Here is a 17,345-nt window from a genome sequence, read left to right as displayed (position 1 = left end):
TCAAGCACACCAGGCCTGTAGCTTACCTCCCTGAGGAAGAGGAGGCAAACCTGTACCAGGTGCCAGAGTAAGGGAGAAATATGATACCTGTGGGAGGGCAGAGGTGGTGGGGAGGTGGCATGGGACAGGCACTGGGCTCTTCTCCCTGATCCCCACTTGGGGCACCTTGAATCTTCAGGTCAGTGTCCATCCTGCCCATAGGACCCACCATCCTGTGTTCAGAAGATAACACTCCCCTCTTCTTCTTTACTTCACTTTTATACCTTATTTCTCTGAGATGCAAGGCTGGAGCTTATCCCAGTGGGAGTTCTCCAGCGGATGGAGGCCGTGTTTGTCATGTCCATGCATATCACCAGTCACTGTGGGAGTCTCGCCCTGGGAACGCTGCTCTCCCGTGGCAGCTGCCAGCAGGAAGGCTCCAGGGTATGGAGCAGAGGGATGTGTGAGCCTGGGCTTCCTCCAGATCCCCCCAGGGTCCCCCCAGGGGTGGAGGAGCTCCCAGCAGGGAATGGGGCAATGCTGAAGTGGGAGAGGACGCTGGTGACAGCCGCCTCCTCCCCTCTTCTCCTCTAGGGCCAGATCCTGCTGTTGGCAGCAGTACTGAGCTGCAGCAACTCCCCACAGGGAGCCAACACACCTTCCAGCCTGCAGCAGAGGAGCCTTTCAGGGAAGCGCTGGAGGGGTGTGCACACCCACCAGTGGGAGCAGGGAGGGCAGTCTGGGCTCCAGGTCCTGCCCAAGTATTAAACTCTTCTCCCTGCATGGCTTCTGTGCTTTTTCTGTCCATGGGCGCAGGGGCTGGTGAAAGCCCCAGCCAATGGAGAGGGACCCGGGCTCAGCTCCCAGCAGCACCTGTTTTAGGGGAGGGACACAAAATCTCCTCTGCCATGGAAACATGCCCACATGAGCATCCTCCTGGATGGGCCCTTCTCCAGGCCAGGGGCCAGACCACGGCTTTTGGCTGCAGCACACATCTCATGGGGATCCTTTCTCCATCCCCTGGCCCTCCAACAGCGCTGAGGGAAAGGTGCCCCCATCCCTCCTGTACCTGCACACAAGTACTGCCCCGACACAAATCCAAACTCAGACCCCTGGCGAGGCAGCAGGAGGGCAGGGGTGGGGGATGGAGGGGAGCAGGAGGAGGGGTCCCAGGGCTGCCGTGGGGCCTTACAGCCCCTGCTCAGGAAGAAGGCAGCTCTGTGCCTGTGACAAGAATGCTCGGGGGTTCTGTGAGGGCCCAAGGCACCAGGAACAGCCCATGGAGACTGGGGTCCTGGCAGAGCATGAGGAGAGGGAATTCCAGCCCCGTGTGTCCCAGAAAGTGGCTCTGCACCCTGTGCTGGGGCAGTGTGGAGCAGAGCTGCCTCTTAACCATTGTTAGAGCCATTTTGACTAGAAACTGCCTGTGGCCAGCAGGATGGAAATGGCTCTGTCAGCAGGATTATTCCCCAGGCATCAGGGGCTCTCGCAGCCCCACAGCCTGACCACGAGCCTGCTGTCCCTGAGACGCGCCCATTCCCTACTACTGTGTCTTTGTTCTCTGCTCCCCTGATCAGCCTCAGGGAGATGACCCGACACCTGGGCAGGCAAGCAGCAGCTCTGGGTCAAAGCCCCCAGAGACTTTTAATAAGAACCAATATGGATGCACAGTGTGAAAATGGGAATAAAAATAGAGGAAACTCCCAGCCATTTCTGTTGCCTGTGGTAAAGGGAGATGGTTCCCTGGTGCTCACAGCTCTCCCAGCTGCACAGACCTCTCCTCCCTCCTGCCTGCACCCAGCTGCACAGCAGGGATGGGATCTCCTGGCCTGGGGCTCAGGGACCGTTGGGCACCAAGCTCCGCTGTCACAGCCTTTGTGTCCTCACGGGGATGTGCCACAGACGCCTCCTCAGCATCATCATAGCCCATGCTCCCCAGGGACATGGACGAGGTGTCTCCTTCTGCTCCAGGGACCCCAGCACTTCTCCAGGAGCACAGGCTGCTCCCTGCAAGCAGCAAGGCGGGACATTGCAGTTTGCCGCATGGGGTCTGTGCATCACCTTCCTCCCCACTCCTCACCACATTCAGCTCCTTCTCCCACCCCCAGTCCCTCCAAGGAAAACTCCTGGGTCAGGTTCCCCCTTCCCAGGAGGTCTGGGTGTCAGTACGGTAGCAACTTGGGTGGCACCAGGGATGGTCCCCCAGGAACCGGCAGCGCTCTTTCCCTCTCACCTCCGAGTGCATCCCTGGGCCCCGCTCCCTCCTCTGGTGCCCCGGGCATTTCCCAGTCTCCCTGCCCAGGGGCAGCATCATCCCCAGGGTCAGAAACCTCCCTGGCATCATCATAGCCATCCCCTGGGTCACCTCCGGGCAGGACAAGAACATCTGAAAGGAGAGGGCAGCTGGTGACAGTGAGAAGACACATCCTGCAGAGCAGAGGACAGGAGGATGCACAGGGACACAGGGATGAGACACTGGTGGTGGCAGCACCACAGGAGACCCCCATGTCCTCCCCATCTGTGATGGTGACACTCAGTGACACCTCTGTCCACCACATGGCTTCAGGGAGATCAGCCCCTTCCTGCCTCCATTACCTGGTGCTGATCCCACACCATCCTCCTCCTCGCTGTCCCCAGGGGAGGGCTGCAGCTGGGTCAGGGACTCCTCTGAATAGGAGCCTGGAGAGATGCACAGCGGGTGTTATGGAGCGAGCCCCACGGACCTGTCTCATGGTCAGCGCTGCTGGGGAATGGGGACCCACAGAGGCGGGGCTGCATGGGGAGGAGGGCTGGGAATCACCCTGCTCCCCCGGGACAAACGCTGTCTCAAAGGTGCTCCCAGAGCTGCCCTAGCGCAGCCCCTTCCCTCACTCCTCGGGTGTCACATGGGGTGCAGGGGCAGGAAGAGAGGGGCTGTCCAGCTGGGATGGGCAAACTGGTTGGGAGGTAGCTCCTCTCCCGGGCCCAGGACCTGGATGCTCTCCCCACAGACCACACGGCCCCAGCGCTGCAGGGACCATGGGCTGGGAGGCTTCAGGGGATCAGCCCTGTGTTGGGGCCAGGGGAAAGAGTCCTGCAGATGGGCCTGCAGGGAGGACCCACACCCACCTGAGCGACCAAACCTTGCCTGCTTCTCCCACACCGGGCTGTAACCAACCTCCTCATACATGGCCTCGGGGAAGAGCTCCTGAGCCCTCCTGGAGCCTGGGCACAGAGGCAGGGCTGGCACAGGGACAGGCAGAGGGGCAATGGGACCCCACTGTGCTCCCCCAAACCTGTTCCTTTGGCCAGCCCAGGACTGGTCCGACAGCACAGCCCCACTGCGCTGTCCAGGCACGGCCGCCACATCCCCAGTGAGGGCAACATTGCTGTGGAGATTATCTGGGGCAGCATCACCCTCACATTATCCTTTTGGAGGCAGCGCTCATGCCCCTCTGGCTCCTGGGTCATTCCCTGCCTTGTCTGACCTTGGAGCAGCTCCCATGTTTCCTCACCACCTGGAGCTGCCCCTTATGTGCCCCATGGGCCTATAGCAGGGTATCTGCCCTGCCGGGGGATGGACGAGGATGGGCAGGGCTGGGCAGAGGGACAGCCTGGGGACCTGACACCATGGAGATGGACTCTACTGCCCCATGCTCCTCCTGCCATCTCCCTTGCCCCAGAGCCCCCTCCAGCGCTACCCAGAGCACTGCCAGCCTTGGTCATCTCCACTCTGCCATTTCTCTCCTTGCCCCATCACTACCTCCCCCCGCCTCTGGGCTCTCTCCACCCCTTGCTGCTGGTGCCCCATGGCCAGGCAGTCAATGGGGTGGTGCATGGGACAGGTGGTAGCACACAGTCTCATCCCCCCAGCTCTGCCTGTACCCCTCAGTGACACCCCGCAGCACCCCACAGCCCTTCCAGGAGGCATGGTCCCTGGGACTGCTATGGAAGGACCCACCTCTGCGCCCAGCCCTGGCGTTTAGCACTTGCCCAGCCAGGAGGGCCAGGAGCAGGCAGAGAAGGGCCCCCAGGATGATGCAGATGATGATGGGAACTGAGACTTTCCCGCTGCTGGTCAAACAACCTCGGGTAGGATCTGCATGGGCAAGAACATGGAAGGGGCAACACCAGGCCTGGGAGAGGTGGGGGCAGCACCAGTCCTGACTCCCATCACTCAAGGCAGCAGAGGGTGGAGGACCCCAGGGCTGAGTAATGGGGAAGCTTCCACCCTGCTGAGGAAATTACAACCCTCCCCAACTCTCCCACCACCACCCCAGTGCCTCCTCCTGGGAGCTTCACACCCCAGCAAGGAGCCCCTTCCATCCAGCTGTGGGTCACAGCCTGGTGCTGGGGATACCCAGCCTCGGGCGGGAGGACAAGTTACCTGCTCAGGGTGGGGATGCTGCTGTCCTGTCTGGAGCTGCAGAGGAGGAAAAGGAGAGCTGGGCTGAGAGGATGGGTGTGCGGGTACTGGGGAGCCTCCTTCCCAACACGCCCTGGGTGTGTCTGGAGATGTCCCTGACACATCCCACCCAAACTGTAGTGCTAGAAAGTAGTGCTAGAAAGGGAGGCCGGGACAGGGCCCACAGCCTCTGCTCTGGGCAGCAGGCAGGGTGGCACAGGCAGCCCAGGGGACAGCCCTGGGGCTGCAGGGCCCCCCAGGCAGTGGCCTGAGGACACCCAGCTCCACTGAGGCTGCTGCCCACCTGGCACCAGGCTCCTGCACTCTGCAGGAATGGTCTCGCTCTTGGGAGGTCAGGGGTCATGCCAGGACCAAGTGGGTGAACGGCCTTCTCTAGCTTCCTGCCAACACCTGAACAAGAGGTCACTGCCCTGCCGCTCACCTGAGCAGCGCACAGCAGCGTCTTCCTTATGCCGGCAAGCACCGCCATCCCCGGGCCGGGCCCAGCAGTCCTGCAGGGACAGCTCCATCCCCCGGCACTCCACCTGCTCCAGCCAGATGGGGCCTTGCCCCATCCCAAATGCAGCCTCATTCAGCGCAAGACAGTTTAATATGTGGAGGAGTGGATCTCACAGCAGAAGATCAATGCCTGGCCAGTCTCTGAGCAAAGGATATTTACGAGAACACACCCTCCTCCCCAGTCTTATTGCTGACCATGACATCATATGGCATGGAATATCGATTTGGTCAGCTGGGGTCAGCTATCCTGGCTTTCATCCTCATTGTCAGGGCAGAGAGAGAAACTGAGAATGCCTTGACGCTCTGCAAGCACTGCTCAGCAATAGCTACAGTGTCGGTGTGCTGTCAAAGCTGTTTTGGCCACCAAGGCAAAGCACAGCACCACAGGGGCTGCTAAGAAGAAAATTAACTTCATCCCAGCCAGACCCAGTAAAATCTCTACCCCTCATTCCATACTGTGTGCATCCTGCTCAGATCCTACAGTATTCAATACATTTCCATCCACCATCACAACTCCCTTCCCCATCCTTTGACATGACATAGACACAGGATGCTGGGTTTGCCTGGTCTGGCTCAGGTGGACCTGGACAAGTCCCAGCACACTCCTGACTTCTCCCCTCACTCAGTCAGCCAAGGCTTTTTGAAGCATTCAGTCAGATTATCAACCTCAGGACAAGGAATCACATGTATCACCAGCCCACACCCCACACTGGTCTTACAGGTAGCTGTCAGATCCCCCACAACCCTGGGGAAAGGGAGTTCCCCACCAGCACCCTTCCCCTCTCTTTGGCACCTCAAAATCCAGTTTGCTGTTCATGGGCTCATTGGCTAGTTCCTCTCGTTCACATGGTCTTTGCTCAGATCCTCTGTGAGTCTTTTCCATATGGTCCCCATGCACATATTCTTCTGAAGTTGGCATTTTGTCCTGTTTTTTTTTCATGTTCGCAGACAGCGTTGCCTGTGTCTTGCAGCAGAGAGAAAAGCTGAGAGTCCTCCCCAGTTCACCCTGCGTGGCCATCCTGCTGGGCCGGGCTGGGATGTGGGGTCCTCCTAGGCCAATTCACAGGATTGGGCTCTTCTTTGTATGCTGACAGGATTTGGGCCAAGGGCCCCTTGGTGGCCTCCTGGGAGGGGGCCATAGCCCTCGGGCATGTTCCAGCTTGTCTGTGTCCTCCCCACCCTCTTGACATTCCCCCCACCCCAGCCCATGTCTGGGCTGCTTCTGCAGCCTGGTAAAGTGGGGGACCTCGACCCACCCTTGTACTTTGCTTTCTATTCACATTTAAACTCTGATTATTCCTTCCAGTAGCTCTTATTAAAGAAGGTTTTATCCATTTTATACATATGTTGCAATGGCTATATAGATTCAATTTCTCTGCCTTTATAAATGTTTACATATATCTATATAAATGCATACACATGTATATGTTTATAGAGGTATATGTATTTAAAATATTGTATCTAGTCATAAATAAATAAACATATAGTTATACTTATTTGTACAGTCAGTTTTAGATATATTTCTAAAAATGTTTATATTGTATATAAATGTACATATTTTTCTATCTGAGCACGTCCTTGCCCAAAGGAGGCAGGCAGCCAATCAAAGGGCTGCACGGGAACACATGGGTCTGACAGTGTCAAAGAAATGGCTGCCAGCCAACCACAGTGCAGTGTGAGAACCTGTGGGGAATGAGGCTGTCACAAGTGGCGGCCTCCCTGTACGTAATGACAGGGGGCTTCCCTTGCCGACTGCTTCTGGGCGCAGCGGGAGGGGAGGCTCCTCTTGCCAGCCAATCACAGGATTTCCTGAGAAGATGTGGGTTTGTTGCTCTCAAGCAATTGCTGTCAGCCAATCACAGAGCAGTGTGATGTTTAAGATCATGGCAGCTCACTGTCATCAAATGGTGGCACCACGTCATAAAATGGCACCACCACGCCCCAAATGGCAGCCTAAACAAAATGGCGCCCAAAACAAAATGGCAGCCCCGGTGTATGCAGGGGAAGAGCCTTCTGGGTCAGATGTACTTCTGGGTCAACCAGAAGGGGTGGCTGCTCCTTCCAGCCAATCACAACCAAGCACGTGACCAGTAGAGGGGAGTGCCTTCCGGGGCAAATGGCCCCTGAGGCAGCTGGGAAGGGGCGGGACTTCTGCTGGCAGCTGGTGGGCGGGGCATGGCGCGTGTCTGCCCTCCGGTGGCGGTGGTGCCTGTGCTCCTGGCGTGTTCCAGGGTGTCGTGGTTTAACCCCAGCCAGCAACTAAGCAGATAGTCCCAAGGTCCCCATGAACTGAATCTTCCTTGTGTCAGCTGTTCACGTGTGCATGTAGGTGGCTCACCCTATCCTGTGGTGCCTCCAACAAGATGACAGCATGAGGAATTGAAGGCCCTGATGGATAATAAAAGGAGGTAGCAGTTTAATGGCCTTGCTGACCAAGGTAAGAATTCCCAATGCTGCCAGCCCAGAAACACCAAAGGAGGGCAACAGGCAAGCAAAGCCAGGGCCAGCGGGTAAAGGGAAACCAGGGGTGGGCTTCTTGAATGAGAGGGATTGAGGATGACCAAAGGGAAGAACCTGGGATGGGGGACACAGGGAATCAGAAAGTTGGAGGTGAAGCAAAGTGTACAACCATGGCTGTTTGTGGGCACCTGTCAAGTAGCCCTCGGTCTCAGCGGGGAATCAGCATGGCTGGGCACACGTCCGATGGGCCTGCACAGGAATGCAGATGGCTTGGGGAGCAAACAGGAGGAATTAGGAGTCTGTGGGCAGTTCTTGAGCTGTAATCTCACTTGGGTATCAGATAGATATAAATGCAAGGAAGGAGCTGATGAAAGAGTGAATTTGACTTCTGAAAGATGGGGCGAGCTTCTAAGTCCCTGAAGCTCAAAGCAGCGACGAGATAATTGGGAGGTATCTGAATGAACAAAAAGCAGGGGGAGGGGGGAGCCTGGAGAGCAATGGGAAGGGCAAATGTCCTGCTACCTCTGCTGAGAAGATGCCCTTAGACATAGTAATTTAATCAAGAGAGGTGGGAAGACCTGAAAGATAAGGGCGACTGAATACGCAGCGTAATATCATAGATAGAGCAGCCATAATGCAAGTACAGGAGATCAATATTTATCTGTGAGAGGCTGGGCAGGGGGTTCCCAGGGCATCTGCACTGGCAGGAGGTGTCTGTGTCCCTGTAGCTGAAGGCATTTGGGTCCTACATCCAACCACAATAAAATTTAAAAGCTGAAAAGTGTTTTCAAACATTTTCTTTGCTTTGCAGCTTTGTGTTTAATTCTTTGTTTTATGTTTATTGACATTTTCTAAACATTTTTTTCTTTTCAGGCTAGCAGCATTTTAAAAAAAAGGTCATTTTGTGTCTTGCCCAGAGCCCTGTGCCCCCAAGACAGTTCCTGCCCAGGACTGTCAGCGACACCCCTCAGTCTTTGCCAAGAGAGTCACGCTGTAGTATCGACCTCTTTTCACTGGCTGAGATGTTAGCTTAGGTGGTCACATACAGCACAGGAAGATTCCTGCCCCATAAACATTTGCTCTGTGGTTATCAGAGAAGGGGCCTGACACCATAGGATCAGTTCAAGTTGGACTTCTGCAGTCCAACCTGCCAGAAAAAAAAGGGTCAGACCAGGTTGTTCATGGCTTGATCCAGTCTGAGTTTGGAAACCTCCAAGGACGGAGTCTGCACAGCATCTCTGGGTGACCTGCTCCAACGCTTGGCTCAGCTCACACTGAAACAGACTTTCCTTATCTGCAGGCTTAATCTCTCCTCTTTCACCTTCCACCCCCTGTCTTTTGTCCTCCCGCCTTGCCCCATGGTGAAAAGCCTGTCTCTCTATTCTCCATCAAGTCCTCATATGTGTGAGACCTCACCCTGCAAGGTCGGACAGCTCAGCTAACTTCAGTGTCTTCCTCTCTTGAGCACTTCCCAGCCCAGCCCAGTCCCTCTCTGGCTCTCCCCATCACTTCCCGCCCCCTACCCATCTCCCCCCTGTCCAGCCCAGAAAAGCAGCCCATTCTGGGCTGACCCCATGGCAGTGCCCATTGATGGGTACTGCAGAGCTCTGCACACTCAACCCCACAGCCCCAGCCCCTCTGAAGGTCACAGTAGCTCCTGGGAGGCAGAGAGGTGTCTCAGCCTCCCCATCAGGTGCAGGGCTGAGGGCCAGCCATGGCATGAGGAGATGGAAGCCAGTGGCTGCTCCTGTCTCCAAGACATCCTTATTGTCCACTGCCAGCAAGCCCCTCTGTGCCAGCCCCTCTCCCAGGAAAAGACTCCTGGCCCAGAGGATCCTCAGGCTGCTCCGGCTGCCCAAGCAATAGAAAAGCCTGCCCGAGCTGGTGCATTCAGAAATAGATTTCTCTTTGCCATTTATAACCCCCTGGAAGCAGGGAGTATCTTCTTTGCTCTTCTCCAGGCATGTCCCTGCCCCCAGAGAGCCTTTCACCAGGGAAGTTTGTCCATGCTGGCCTGACCTGCCGCTCCTACCCCCTCCCTGTGCTCTCCACAGGGCCCCAGGCTGTTGGTACTGCTCTGCAGTGCGAGTGGGCCGTGGTGCCTGAAAGCCATGGGGTGATGTTCCAGGCAGATCCCTGTCGATCATTCACCATCTCCAGAGGAACTGGGCACCCACAGGTGAAGGCTCAGCCCAGGCCCATTCTCTAACACATTGCCCCATGCCCTCCTCCCCCCATCCCATGGAGAAGCCAAGCAAAGCAGCACGGCATTGTGGGGGCAATTTCTTCAGCCTGACCTCAGCTTTGGCAGAAGAGCCCAACCTCCAGGCACCAGCATTGAGGAAATCCCCTTTTATTCCAGAGATGCGACATGGGAGGCGAGCTGTACCATTGTGCCAGCCACATGTGAACAGGCCTCTGGGTCAGACAGGCTGGGTTCAGGCCTCTGGTGGAGTGGAGTGGCTGCAGGCATGGACAGACACGGTTATCACAGATCAGTTGCCCAAAACACAGGAAGTTCCGGAGATTAATTTGAAATCACTTCTGAAGAGACACGAGCAGGTTAATGCTGCTGAAAAGAGCTGATTGAATCAGCTTCTTCAATGTGTCTTTAAGCTCCTGGTTCCTCATGCTGTAGATGAGGGGGTTCACTGCTGGAGGCACCACTGAGTTCAGCACTGCCACCACCAGATCCAGCGATGGGGAGGAGATGGAGGGAGGCTTCAGGTAGGCAAACATGGCAGTGCTGATAAACAGGGAGACCACAGCCAGGTGAGGGAGGCATGTGGAAAAGGCCTTGTGCCGTCCCTGCTCAGAAGGGATCTTCAGCACAGCCCTGAAGATCTGCGCATAGGACAGCACAATGAAAACAAAACACCCAAATTCCACAAAGATACTAATCACAATAACCCAAACTTCCCTGAGGTAGGCATCTGAGCAGGCGAGCTTGAGGATCTGGGGGATTTCACAGAAGAACTGGTTTATGGCATTGCCTTGGCAGAGTGGGAGTGAAAATGTACTGGCAGTGTGCAGCAGAGAAGTGAGTAAACCACCGCCCCAGGCAGCTGCTGCCATGTGGACACAAGCTCTGCTGCCCAGGAGGGTCCTGTAGTGCAGGGGTTTGCAGATGGCAACGTAGCGGTCGTAGGCCATGATGGTGAGGAGAAAATATTCCCCTACCATCAAGAAAGGAAAGAAAAAGATCTGGGCAGCACATCCCTGGTAGGAGACAGCCCTGGTGTCCCAGAGGGAATTGGCCATGGCTTTGGGAACAGTGGTGGAGATGGAGCCCAGGTCGAGCAGGGCAAGGTTGAGGAGGAAGAAATACATGGGGGTGTGGAGGCGGTGGTCACAGACTACAGCGGTGATGATGAGGCCATTGCCCAGGAGGGCAGCCAGGTAGATGCCAAGGAAGAGCCAGAAGTGCAAGAGCTGCAGCTCCCGTGTGTCCGTGAATGCCAGGAGGAGGAACTCAGTGATGGAGCTGCCATTGGACATTTGCTGCCTCTGGGCACGGGGACCTGTGCAAGGAGGAAAAGTCATTGACAAGTTAGGGGAGACTTTTCTGAGCAAAATTAAAAGCCATTTCCTACAGACCCTCCTCTTGCTGCACACAAACACGCAGAAACACACACACATTTCCCTTTTCTAGAAGACCTTCCTTCAGCTCCATGGCTGAAGCTGTGCTTTGTGCTGGTTGAATGTGCCCTGAGGAGCTGGGCCTCTGCCCTCTGGCTGCTGAGGTGTCAGCCCCGCTCTGCAGTAGTGCGTTCATGGGAATGGTGGAAGCACGGCCCAATCCTGGTATTCAGCTTTGTCAGATGAAACCTCCCCTAAAACAGAAGGGCTTGTCAGCATCTGCACTCCCAGTGCTAAGGAATGAGGATTGCAGAAGGCAGACTGAAAGTATTTTTTTAAAAAGAATTTCCCCCCTCTTGCTTGAGGATTGTTTTGGGATGTCAGAAACCCTCAGTATTTCTGTTGCACTCAGGGAGAACAGAGCAAATCCTGCAAGGCAAGACCATTGCCTTGGGATTAGAGCAGAATGAGGGGAGCTGGTCTGTCCCTCAGTCCAAGAGGCCCTGGCCTTGCACCTTTCTGAGACTGAGGGCGATCACACTGCTATGTTCCTGTGAAAAGCCAGCAGACACTGCTGAGAGCAGAGGGATCCAGTGCAGACCACTAAATGTCCCACCCTTTCTCAAGGTCTCAGCAGCTCACTTGTAGCCAAGGACACACAGGGCTCATTTCACCGACCCAAGAGCATTTCCTTGGCCATTGCATCTCTGTGCTTCTCCATGGGGCTTTCAGGTAACACAAAGATGCTGTGGGACAGATTTGCCTTCTGGAGGGCAGCTCACAGCTTGGAAGGATACCTCAAGGAGATGCCTCAGTTTTTTCATGATGGTATCTCACTAAGGGCAAACCAGCTCATGCCCCAGCCCCACAGCCTGCATCGTCCACAGCCTCACAGATGAGAGGAAGGCTGGGACACTTGTTCCCAGGGACACACCTGCACGAAAGGCCCCACAAGATCAGCGTGTGACTCTGCAGCTGAAACTGCCACCCCCAGAGAGCCTGACAGCAAGACCAGGATAACAAGAGCAATCACACAGACAAGTGGAGAAAGAAGGAAAAATACAGGGAGGGTCTGGCTGAGAGAGGCCAGGGCAGAGGCATTGGGGCACGCAGACAGCGTTCCCCTTCCCCAGCTGTGCACGCCACCTCCCAGACACCACCATTGCCGGGCAGCTGCTCTCAGCCCCTGCGCTCTGCAGAGGGAACTGGGCCCGTGGCTGCAGAGCTGCACCACGGCTCTGCTGGAGCTCTGGCTGCAGAGGAGGTGGTTCACGCCTTGGAGCCCCCAGCCCTGAGGGCAGAGGCTTTGGTGGGTGGGAGAGAAGGCAAGGGGGCTTGCTCAGAGGCAGGGGTCTGCATTGGAGGGGATGATACGGAGTTTTCTGAATTCTCCCTCCCACAACATTGCTCTTTTAAATAAGTTTCCTCTCATTTCCTGATCGTAATGCTGCTGCCTAGAGGTTTTCCTCCTGGGAAGTGATTCCCTGTGCCATGTCTTTTCCCTGTCAGCACTCACAGACCCCATGCCAACCTCTGTGCACTCCCCTTGGCCCTACAGAAACCTGCCTGTTTGCAGGGCACTGGCTGGGCACATGTTCCTGTCGGGAGGTTCAGAAGGGCAGGTCAGAACAGCCCTGATGGTGCAGCAGAGGTGATGCTGGTGCTGTCCCTAGGCAGAGGAGGGGCTGAAGGCACTTTAGGAGGCGGTTAGATGACCTACTGGCCACTCCAAGTTACAGCTCAGGAGTCTCAAAGACTTGTCCAAACTTGACAGGTCCTTTTCTGTTTCTCTTTCCCTTCCCCAGCCCCACCCCTGCTCCTGTTCCCTGCCCTCAGAGTAGGGCACTGAAAACACAGGCTCGGGAAATCTCTTTATAGCAAACTCTGCCTTGACCTTCTGTGTGTGTGCTGCACCCCTGGCTGCACACAAACATTCACCTCCCTGCAGCTGTCCCTGGGAGAAGGCAGCTGTGATGCCCTGTCCCTCTGAGGGCGCAGCAGGGAAGCCCTGCTGTGCAGCACGGCCTTCTCCTCTACACTAGAGAAACGGGGGCAGTCCTCCTGACTGTGAGATGCACCAGCTTTTGGAGATCTTTCCACCAGCTGCAGATACATTGCCCTTCCTGCAGGTACTTACCACGTAGAGGGCTGTGAAGATTTCTCCCCCAGTGAGCTCTCAACTTCCCTTACACCCCAGACTGCCTTTAAGCTCTCCCTGCCCTGCTCCTCTCCCCTTGGTGCCTGCAGGCAGTGCCCTCAGCCCTGCTGCGCTTTGCAGAGCTGCTGCTCCTGGGCAGAGCTGTTTCCCATGAGCTCCCTGTGTCCCAGGAGCCCAGCCCAGCTCAGCAGCAGAGGACCAGCCCTAGGTGGCAATTTCTCTGCCCTCTCTGGGCTCCCTTGATTTGTCCCTGGGGCTCCAGGGGAACCTGCTGTGAAACAGGCTGAAGGCATCGCTGATGTTCCCTCCCTCAGCTGGGGAGAGACACTTCTTTCCAGCAGTGGCATTTTCCTGCTGAGAGACAGTTAGGTGCAAATATCAGCTTTTCTTGGCCCATCATTAGACAGGACATGAGACAGGGCTCTCCTTTACCCCTGCTGAGGGAAGGGATTCAGTTGAGTCAGGCAAGGCATCCTCTCCATGGTTTGTAGTCCTGGGGCTGGCAGGGGACTCTGCTCCCTCCCATGCACACCACCAACCCACAGGAGGCGGGATTCCTCTTGCCTCTCTTCAGGTGGGCATTAAAGAGGCACCTGCGTGTGAGCTCCTTGCCTCAGCTCCCATGGTAATTAATGGTGGTGGAGGCCAGGAGTGAGCTGTTCAGGTGCAAATGTGTGGTCACAGTTGAGGTGCTAGAGGTGGTCAAAGATAGGTGCAGGCAATAGAGAGGGATTGAAGATAGGTGCTGGCAGATGTAGAGACAGGACAACATCAGACACTGACAGCATCTTCTTGGAGACTCTTGGGAGTTTTCTTTGAACAACTAAAATGACAGCTGATGCCCAAATTAAGGGCAACTGAACCTCTCCCTACTCATTATGTTCAGGGTGGCCTCTAGAGGTATTATGATGGAATGGAGTCATGTGCCATAGGGAGAGCTCAGGCTCTCTCTTTCTCTTCTCCATGAGCTGTATTTACTAGGTCTCCACTCACTGTGTTGGCAGTTGCCTCATGTTCATCCCCACATTGCCTTACAGAATTCCGGGTGTCGACTCAATTTAGTTTTCAAACCCAGGCCCACAGAGCAACCTGAGACACCAGGGCTGGCAGGGACAGCACAGCACCTACACGAAAGCAATGCCCATTCAGGGCGGGTGCGTGACAGACACCCCTGACGGCATCGCAGTGAGTGGGATTTGGTGCCTGTGTGCCATTGGCTGATGCCATCAGTCAGAGGCATCAGCCATCAGGTGCCATCAGAGAAGCAAGGTCTGTCCCTTCTCTACACAACAGCTGCCTGCATTGCATGAACACAAAGCACCCTGCACCGGGGTCTTTACTCCCTCCCTTGGCGATTCGATCAAGGAACAGGCCAATCATGTTAACAGCGTGCCTGGATACATCTTGTCTTCAAGGACAGCATAATCCAAGCACTGCCAGCGTTCATCTCAAAACTTAATTGAAACTCCAAAGAGAATCCAAGGGCATTAAGATGAGCTGTTGCTACTTCAGGAAGAGCTAAGGAAGAGTCAGAAATACTGTGAGACCACTGCTAAATTTAGTAAGAGTAGGTGTGGATAGATCTGAGATACTCTACATCCTCTTTGCCTCAGTTACCACCAGCGAGGTCTCCCTGGCCTCGGTGCTTTGAGGCAGGACGCTGGAGGAGGGCAACCAGCAGTGGATGGGGATCAAGCCAGGGGTTCCTTGAGCAAACTGCACCCTTACCAGTCCATGGGACTGGAGGGGCTGCATGCAAGGGTGCTGAGAGAGTGTTTTTCACCGCTGGTTCATTGTAATTCGAGTAAGAAAGGCAGCCAGACTCTGTGAGGTATCATTTAACATGCTGTTCATAAGCACTAACACTATGAAGAGAGAATCATGCAGATCATCTTAGGTCCCTTTTAGATGGTGGGAACCCCAGGTGGTGTAGCATTGAACAGGCCTCTGACCCACATGCAGCATGCCATGCGCACCCCACCCATAAAAGCCATTCCCCTGTTTTGATTATTCAAGCTACTGCAGGCATTTATTACAAAAGAAGAACTCTTTCAATCATCTCTACAGTCTAACAGAAGCGATGGTCTCATGAGAACTCCTTGCTGCATTGTTAGACACAGGCAAGGCCAGGCAGGAGGTGTAAGGGCAGTACTGAGTGGGAGCTGCCTGCAGGCTCCTCTGTGACAAGGAGTTGCTGAAGTTGTCCTGCGGCCAAAGGCTCCGTTCTGCATGGCACAGGCGTGAAGGCCAGGCTGTACGTGCAGCGCAGCACAGCTTGCTGTCCAATGGTCTTCTGGTCAGGGTCACTGCTCAGGTTTCCCTGTGAGAAGTCTGCACTCCACCCAGGTGCCACAGCTGAGCTGTGGAGGAGGAGGTGGATCAGAGCTAAGAGAAGGTGGATCAGAGGCAGGAGGAGCTGGAGCCCCGTGGCTTGTCACACAACTGTGATGGTTTTGGATGAAATGAGATGTGGTGGGACAGCTTGCTCACATGGAGTTCTGCAGTGGAGGAATACAGGCTCTGCTGGAGAGACTGGCAAGGAGGATGAGGATGGGGGATGCCCGCTGTGTTCTCCTCCTGTGGAGGAAGACAACCAGCAGTGGATGGGAATCAACTCAAGGGTTACTTGAGCAAACTCAAGTGAAAAGGAGATGGGTGTTTTGAGCAGGTCCCTGAACACAAGTGTTGCTATGCCATGACACCTGAGATTCCCCTTTTGGGTCCAGAGGAGCATGATGCCCCTTGAGGTGTCCTGGAATATCTCCTGACCCAGGTGATGCTTTAGGCTGAGAAGAGAATCAAAACACCTCCTCTGACCGCAGTGATTTCACCTTCAGTGCTGACCTACAGGGCAGGTGGAGGGACTTCAGACCTTCCAGGCATGCTGCTGAAGGATGAGGTCTTCAGAGATCCAAAAGGAAGATAATGGTGTTGTATCAGTGTACATCTCGTAAATCTTTGGCCTGCTTTGTGCTTTCACCAGTTTGGGATCTGTCCCTTGACATTTTTTTGATAAAAAAATAAACTCCTCTTGCAGACACTTGAAATAAGGATGAAAGAGAGCAGAAATGAATTAGGGGCAATATTGTCTAAGAGGTGTTACCATGGAATGATAACAAAGAGCTCGCAATGAGAGAAAAACCATTGTTCTAAAAACTTCATGCCAAGGGCTAAATTCTGTTAAGTTATAGCTGTCTTGTCAAGTAAGAATGAAGGAGAGGAATAAAAGTAAAGAAATTAAGTATATCATCATCAAGAAGGAGAAAAGAAATGTTAGAGTATGCTACTGTTACTGTTTTTAGTGAAAATAGAAATAAGTCCATAATGTAGCCGCTAAGCCCCCCGCCAGCTGCTTGCTCACTCCCCTCTCCTGAGGGATGTCCTGGTTTCAGCTGGGATAGCGTTAATTTTCTTCCTAGTAGCTGGTACAGTGCTGTGTTTTGGATTTAGGATGAGAATGATGTTGATAACACACTGATGTTTTAGTTGTTGCTAAGTAGTGCTCACACTGATCAAGGACTTTTCAGTTTCCCATGCTCTGCCCAGTGCACAAGAAGCTGGGAGGGAGCACAGCCAGGGCAGCTGACCCAGACTGGCCAAAGGACTATTCCATACCATGTGACATCATGCTCAGTATAGAAACTGGAGGGAGTTGTCTGTGGGGCAACAATCGCTGCTCAGGGCATCGGTCGGTGGGTGGTGAGCAATTGTATAGTGTATCACTTCCTTTGGTTATTATTATTGTATTGTTATTATGAGATTATTATTACTACTAATACCACTCTTCTATTTTCTTTTCCCTCAGCTATTAAACTGTTCTTATCTCAACCCACGAGTTTTCTCCCTTTTACCCTCCCAAGTCTCTGCCCCATCCCACCAAGGTGGGGCGAGTGAGCGAGCAGCTGTGTGGTACATGACAGTACTTTGTGGTGCTTAAACAAGGCGATCAAAGGGTTCAAGACAATGACAGACATGATTTGAATGTGCTAGACTGAATTTGAAGGTGTTATTGGTTTTAGCTATTGCTTGGCAGGCTCCGGTCCTTGCAATAGGCCTTGCTTCCCTTCCTGTATATTACAGTCTTGTGCTCGTTAGTGGCTACTTTTCGCTTTCACTATTCCTTCTTGCGGTATCCTTTTACCTCTTCTTTCTTCATCCTGTTGCCTCCTGGTGCCTCCTGCTCTTCCTGCTCCTGTTGCCTCCCATTGCCTCACGATGCTTTTTCCTTCTCTTCCTCCACACCCTCCTGCAGCCTTCTCTTCCCTC

At 54.5% G+C, this 17,345-nt stretch overlaps 1 protein-coding gene across 1 annotated transcript; it reads right to left on the bottom strand.

The window, feature by feature from the left end:
- Positions 1–9,880: 9,880 nt before the first annotated feature.
- On the bottom strand, positions 9,881–10,840 carry LOC309603941 (olfactory receptor 14C36-like; the record flags this gene model as incomplete). Its single annotated transcript, XM_082338818.1, has 1 exon — positions 9,881–10,840. The coding sequence occupies one exon, from the start codon at positions 10,838–10,840 to the stop codon at positions 9,881–9,883; it is 960 nt and encodes a 319-aa protein (XP_082194944.1).
- Positions 10,841–17,345: the final 6,505 nt, after the last annotated feature.

This window comes from Platalea leucorodia, assembly GCF_965183815.1.
Source record: "Platalea leucorodia genome assembly, contig: HAP1_HAP1_SCAFFOLD_266, whole genome shotgun sequence".
NCBI lineage: Eukaryota > Metazoa > Chordata > Aves > Pelecaniformes > Threskiornithidae > Platalea > Platalea leucorodia.
The sequence above is the reverse complement of the archived record's forward strand: the minus strand, read 5'-3'. Positions and strand labels throughout refer to the sequence as shown.